Genomic DNA, 7,525 nt, shown 5'->3' on the forward strand with positions numbered 1-7,525 from the left:
ATGTTTTCCTTGAAGATGTTTCACTTCTTATCCAAGAAGCTTCTTAAGTTCTCGAGTTCTTCAGTCAGAATTGAAGAAGCTACTTGGATGAGAAGTGAAATGTCTTTGAGGAAAAACAAAGAAAGTATAGTTGCCTCTTGAGAAAGCATGACTTGGGTGACTTAGAATCTCTATACCTTTCAGAAGATTGGGCCTTTCTGGGCATATGAGCTTAGATCCATATAGATCTCCTTTATTGTGATTTGAATAACAGTCTGAAATAGGCCAGCTCAGTAGTTTCTTTCCCTCTGGAAGACCTTGTCTCACCCGGTTAGTATGGTCTCCTCCCTTTTAATGTTCAGAAGTGCTAGTACATGCTTCTTTTTCCTAAGTCTTCCAAGGCAGAGAGTATTAGGTAAGTGAAGAATATTGTGCATTGGGATGTCATTTTGAGCTTAGTGGAAAGTTTGGGTGTTTGTTGATGAAATATAGATGTTACTCTTTCCATGTAGCCCAGGTCAGAAATAGACTCCATCAGGTTGAATGGGATGCTACCATATTGATCCAGGTTATAATAACAAAATCTTGAAAGCTTGACTCAGTCTCTTATACCTGAGTGAATGAGGATGGAGCCAATCAGACCTTTTTTCTCAGGATTTCCATTTTTTTCTGAGTTTAAAACATCATTTTGTTTCTGTAACCATGTCTACATCCTTTCTCTGAGGTGATGTCTCTGCCACTCTAATAAAATATAGATTTTTTGAAATATATTTTATGATGTCATCTTATAGAAGATGACTATAGAGAATCTTGGCTTGGTGGAGAAATCAGTAAATTTTTGTATCAATAAATATTCATAAATGCTACTCCCAGTTTGATCTTCTGTGAACCATCCAATTCCTACTAATATGTGATGCTATCACAGGAACACAACCATGCACTCTTTAAATTATAAAATCCAGAATGCATATAATTTCAATATTTTTCATCTGCCCAGTCATACAACATTCTAGGTGAATCACTACCTAACCTAACAATGTGAAAATTTAACTATGAACAAACTATATTAATTTGAGATTCAAACTGTATGAGCATCAGGTGGAATGGAAGAAATGGACAAGGAACTGAAATAAAATTGGAATTTCTTCACTCAGGAAAAAGGAGAGATATTAAAATTATCTCAAAGTTACAGAAATTGTAAATGAAGATATCCAGTATCTGAGATCATTGGGTCTCCTAATTCTGGGGAATGTATTTCCCTGGGGCGAGGATGTCTCCTGGTATTAATTTACCAGATTCCCAGGATGAATCCTTGAGTTTCTTTCATGAGACCTTGTTAGAGAAAAAGTCCTCCAGTCTCTCTGGAATTTTGGAACCTCTAAGAGTCTAGAGGCTTCTTCAGACTTTTTAAAATGTCAGCTCCTATAAACATTCTACATTACACATTTTTTTCCTGAGGAAGGAATGCAGAAAGACTAACTTTCAAGATTTTGATTTACCAATGAATATTACATCATGTGCAATGTTCCTTAAGAAGAAGTATCCCATCTGTATAAAAATTATCAGAAAACCACTCATAAAGTAAGATCAATACTTCATCAATAAACAGCATCAGGTTTGTTGGGATGGTTCCTGTTGACATGCAGCTTCACGAAAATAAGTTTTATTTTTTTTAACAATAGTCTGAGGAATATTAAGAGAATTTTATTATCAACACTATAGTTTAAAAAGTTCTTAATTCAAAGTAGTAAAAATTGAGCTCATAATGGCCAGACTCTCTGAAATAAGAAAGAATTAAATAGGCAAAGTTGTGTCATGTTGAAATTAAGTCTCCGCCTTAAACTCAAGAGGGCGAAATTTAAATGGTCAGCACTGAAAATTCTGACAAATCAGTTCTAAAAAAATAGAGAATTATTGTGTGATTCATTAAAATGGTATAATTGCAAAAAAGTATGTAGGACACTAAGTTAGATGAGCAGTCTCCAGTTTTAAAGAACTTGAAGAATATAGAAAATAAGTAACTAGTGTGAAAAGGCTATTAATTACTAATAGTTGCTGAAACTGTTTCATCAGTTTCATTTCATTTGATCAGTTGTCATCAAGTCAGTGTTGACTTTAAATTGTTTGCAGGATGATTTGTCCCTTACTTGGTCCTTCAGGTTTCCCAAAGATGCACCTATTGTCCAGGGGTGGGATTCAAATTTTTTAAAAACCGGTTCTGTGGGTGTGGCTTAGTTAGTGGGCATCATTTGGTGGTCATATTATTGGCTGGGCATGGCCAACTCAATATCACTCACATTGAGGCACGCATCTCCTCACCTGGCGTCTCATGACTGTGGGGATGCTGCAACAGTTGTAAGTGTGAAAAATGGTCATAAGTCACTTTTTTCAGTGCCATTGTAACTTTGAATGGTCACTCCACACAAGCAAAGTGCCAGCAAAGGAGGGGAAAAAACTCCAGAGAGGCTCCGGAGACAGGAAGTCTAGTCCTGCCAAGAATGTAAGAAGGGTTAACGGAGAGGCAGTTTCTGTAAGCAACACCAGAATGTTTCCTTCCTGCCTTCCTTACAGGATTAGCCCAGTAATTTCTTCTAACAACCGGTTCTCCGAACTGCTTAGAACGTTAACAACCGGTTCTAGCGAATAGGTGCAAACTGGTAGAATCTCACCCCTGCTATTGTCACTTTAACATAGTCCATATAACTTGCTGATCCTTCTGTCTTTCCTCCCATCTTTTCTAGCAATAGAGCCTTTCCCAGAAACCCTGGTCTTTGCATAATGTGTCAAAAATAAAATAACTTGAGTCTGATGATTTGTGCTTATGGGGAGAACACTGAATTGACTTGTTTAATGATCTACTTGTTTATTTTTTTGGTATTCTTGATATTCTCAGGAGTGTTCTTTAAAACCACTGTTCAGAGACTTCAAATTACTCTTTCCATTCTTATTCCTCAAGGTTGAAATTATTAAGAAACAAATGTAATTTTTATTTCACATTCCCTCTCAGGCTTCAATCTGAATGATATTATGAAGAAAGACAACCAGTCCTGTTTGACCGAGATGGTCCTGTTGGGCTTTTCAGATTTCCAGACAATACAAGAACTTTTATTTTGCTTGGTTCTAATATTCTACTTCATAGCCTTCATGGGTAATAGCCTGGTTTTGATTCTCACTGTTATCAATTCTACACTTCACACACCAATGTACTTCTTCCTCTGGAACTTGTCCTTTGTGGAAATTGGCTACACCTCATCCATTAGCCCAAAGATGCTAGTGAATGCATTGTCAGACAACCAGAACATATCCTTTTGGGGCTGTGGGTGTCAAATGTGTTTCTTCATTCTCTTTGGTACCACTGAGTGTTGTCTTCTTTGTGTCATGGCATATGACCGCTATGTTGCCATTTGCAAACCCTTGCAATACCCATATATCATGAACTACAGAGAATGTACTATGCTTGCAGTTACCTCATGGGCCATTGGTATCTCTTTGGGTTTGGGGCATTCAATTTCAATCTTTACTCTTCCCTTCTGTGGGTCAAATATAATCAGCCATTTCTTCTGTGATCTTATGCCTGTTCTGAGACTGGCTTCCACCAATACCTACAAAAATGAGGTGTCCATTGCTGTTTTAACAGTGGTAGTTGACTTGACACCATTTTTGCTCATCCTTGTTTCTTACATCCTCATTATCTTCACTATTCTCAGAATGCCAGTGGCCAAGAACAGGCACAAAGCATTTTCCACTTGTTCTTCACATCTCACTGTTGTCTTCATTTTCTATGGAACTGTCATTTTTACATATATTCGTCCAAATTCGGAATATTCTGTGGACACTAATAGATTTCTTGCCCTGCTCTACACAGTAGTGACCCCAAGCTTGAACCCCATCATTTACAGCTTGAGGAACAAAGAGATAAAAGCCGCTTTTATGAAATTAGTAACCAAGAAACAGTCTTCCTGAGGCAATAATCAAATTGTATCAGTTGGTTTTGTCATTTCATTAGATTACAATTTTGTCACATGTATGTATAGGCAGAATAAAGCTTAGAAGATGCCAGACCTATGGAATAACTCTGGAATAATCTAGAGGTGGAAACAGATTTATTCAAAACAAGGGGAGAACCCTGACAGGAAATGTAACAATTATTTTGGTGGCATGTAAGTAAAGGATTCACTGGCAATTTCTTTACAAGGAAGGCTGCTAGATAGCTTGAAAAATGTAGAGGAAAAAAAGGAGGAGAGGAAAGAGGAGGTAGTATTTAGCTCAGAAGGACTGAGGTAACTCAATGCCAGAACAATCCACCGATGACAACATCCTCTCCTACTGAGGAACTGATAATTCTTTGTCCATTGCTAGTGTAAATATTTTTTTAAAAATTATGCTTGGACTAGTTAAAGTCCAGTTTGAGGAGATAATGTTAATCTTAATATAGTGAAAGTATCTATAGATATCAGTCTATTTCCTTCCTAAAATAAAAAAAATGAATGGGAATCTAAGAAATTTCAAAATTCAATGTATAAATACAGTTTTATATACATTGGGTAAATCATGAGCACTTTAGCAAATGAGTTTATTTTTGTGATCGCCCCATCGGAGCCTGGCTCTGAGGATGAGATGGAGCTAGGGCTGATGGAGGAAGATGGCATAGCTCTCTGGCCCTGGAGGAACAACTGGAGGAACAGGAAGAGGCAGGCCTGGGTCCCTCAGGCCTGGGAAGGGTCAACAGCCATGGAGAGAGGGTGCAGAACAACCAAGAGTGGGGGGAGGAGAGGGAAGGCAGCGGAGCAGAGGAGCGATGGAACTCTGGTGATGAACAAATACCTCAGCCTTGATCCCCAAACATGGAGAATGAAGAAAAGGTGGGATGATTGCAGGGCGACTGGATGACTTGGGAGGGGGGCACCCTGCCCCTCTTCACAAGGCCTACCTGGGGAATGAGATTTAAAGAGATGCCATTAGGAGGGGCGCTTGTCAGGAACAAGCATTGCCTTTTCTTAGTCTTATGTGCTGTTACTGACATCTGGACTCTTTGCTGTGCCTTGCCCTGCTTCCTTTGCCCTGCTCTTCTTGCTTGCCTGGCCTGGCTATGTGCAAACTCACAGCGACACAGTTCTGCTCCACGTTGTGTTGCAGTCCCAGTGAACTCTTCCTGTGACAAGGACTCCTTTGTGACTTATGATCCATTTTTCACAGTTATAATCTTTGCAGCATTCCCCCTGCCCCATGATCATGACATCAAAATCCAGATTCTTGGCAATTGGTTCATATTTATGACCTTTGCTGTGTCCCAAGGTCATGGAATCGCCTTTGGCAACCTTCTGACAAACAAAATCAATGGGGAAGCCAGATTTTCTTAATAACAATGTTACTAACTTATAGTTGCATTATTAACTGCAATGATTTACTTAACAACTGTGGCAAGAAAGTTCGTAAAATGGAGCAAAGCTCACTTACCTGTCTCACTTAGCAATTTTGGGCTCAATTGTAATAATAAGTCAAAGACTACCTATACAGTCTTATACAAAGGGCCTCCTGTCCATGGATTTTTAAAAGAGCAAATGGTAAGGTGTCAACAGACAGCACTTGATCTTGATCAATAATTTCTGTGGAGATAAGATTGAATTAAATATCTTATACAATATAGGAATATTCACCAATTGAGTTTCCCAGGGATACTGCAAAATTTTGCTTGTTTGTAACTCATCTGTATTTATAGTTTATAATTATCTAAAATATTGTCCCAAAACTAATCAGTGCATGCTATAGATTATTTAATCAGATGGAAGAGTTGGTTGCTTCGAGTGTTGAGCAATGAGTTGCATTTTGGCCTCATAGATATTTGTCCAAAAAGCCATTTAAAAAAATGATCTTTGTGTTGGGAAGATTTTGGAGATTTTTATTGTTGTTTTAGAAGCTACTGAATCACCTACTTCTCCAAAGGATGGAACACATAATCCATGAAATTGTGTAGTGATGGGTAGATGGCTAACAGTATTTTATCTTCTAATTATTGAAAAGGCTCAATAGGCTCCACTTGCAATAAATGGGATGATAACATATTTTCTTTACTCTGAATTTTGCCTTGAACATGTTGTCCTCCTGAGGTGTTAGAAGAAACCATCTTCAAGAAGATTGGCCAGGAGCATACGAGCCTAGAGGATATGCTATAGTTCTCTTTCAGTTTTTTTTAAAAAAATTTTATTGGTTTTTAAAAACAAACATAAACAAACAAAACATAAAAACATCAAGCTATCTTCCATATGTGTACATACAGTGTGCCGGTTGGTTTACAAATCGTTTTGTGCTTCCATTTCGTAGTCTTCAATTACAATTACATTGCATATAATCTCATATTTTCAATCAAAAATTAAATACCTTAGTATCATTATTAATCAATCATATGACTATACTTTTATTCATTCATGTTTTACAAGATAATCATAATTTACTTAGTTTATTTTATAACAGTTCATATTATCACCCCAAATCTATCCTAAAATCATTTTGTAGATATAATAAGAAAGAAGTACATCTTTATATATTTATTATTTTCTAAAAGTCTACATATTTCATTACTGTATTTTATTGTCTAACCATTGATAGAAAAGATCCCAAATTTTATAAAATTGTTTATCCTCTTGTTCTCTAATTTCAAGTGTCAATCTACTCATTTCAGCACATTCCAATATTTTCTTAATGATTTCCTCCTGTGATGGTATTTTCTCATTTTTCCAGTTTTTAGCAAATACAATCTTAGCCGCTGTTAATACACTTACAATCAGGTATTTCAAGTCTTTACTGTATATTTCAGGTAAAATTCCCAATAAAAATATCTCTGGTTTCAAGTCTATATGTTTTTTTGTCATTTTTTTCAAACACATGTCCAGTATTTTTTAGCATCCGCACAAGTCCACCACATATGGTAATATGAGCCAGGTGTCTGATGACATTTCCAACATTTTTCAGATTTGTTCTTGAACATTCTTGCTATTCTTGTCCGGGGAAAATGCCACCTGTAAAACTTCTTATACAAATTTTCTTTATATGCTGTTGACATTGTCATTTTATAATTTTGAGACCACAATTTTTGCCATTTCTCTAAATCGATCCCATATCCAAAATTCTTCCCCCAAGCAATCATAGTTTCTTTAACTTGTTCTTCTTCTAATTTAATTTCTAATAAATATCCCTACAGTTTTTTAATCACCTTTTCATCAGTACCTGTCAAAATCTTATCTAAATCAGTCAATTTATCATAGAAACCTTCCATTTTAGAATCTTTATCATACCTTGAATGTATTTGTGCATATGAAAACCAATTCATCTTTATACCTTATTCCTCTAGTTTTTGTATAGATTTGAGTTTACCCTTTTCATTCAATATTTCACCATATCTAACTGTTTGTTCCTTTTTGTATATTATAGGATAAGAAAATGCTTCAATAGTCGATAACCAGACTGGAATTTTCAAATAACATTGTCTTTTAATCTTCTCCCAGTTTAACCACAGAAACTCCCGTATATGATGTCTTCTAAAATAGCC

The 7,525-nt window shown here is 36.4% G+C and overlaps 1 protein-coding gene across 1 annotated transcript; it reads left to right on the forward strand.

The window, feature by feature from the left end:
• The first annotated feature begins 3,006 nt into the window (after positions 1 to 3,006).
• LOC113430549 (olfactory receptor 10AG1-like) lies at positions 3,007 to 6,152 on the forward strand. The gene is made up of 2 exons (XM_087947461.1): positions 3,007 to 3,918; positions 6,087 to 6,152. Exons 1-2 carry the CDS (start codon positions 3,007 to 3,009, stop codon positions 6,150 to 6,152), a joined length of 978 nt encoding a protein of 325 aa, XP_087803587.1.
• The last annotated feature ends 1,373 nt before the right edge of the window (positions 6,153 to 7,525 follow it).

The sequence above is a fragment of the Notechis scutatus genome, chromosome Z, assembly GCF_049901735.1.
Source record: "Notechis scutatus isolate UNSWTSFEM ecotype Mainland chromosome Z, rNotScu1.2, whole genome shotgun sequence".
Classification (NCBI taxonomy): Eukaryota; Metazoa; Chordata; class Lepidosauria; order Squamata; family Elapidae; genus Notechis; species Notechis scutatus.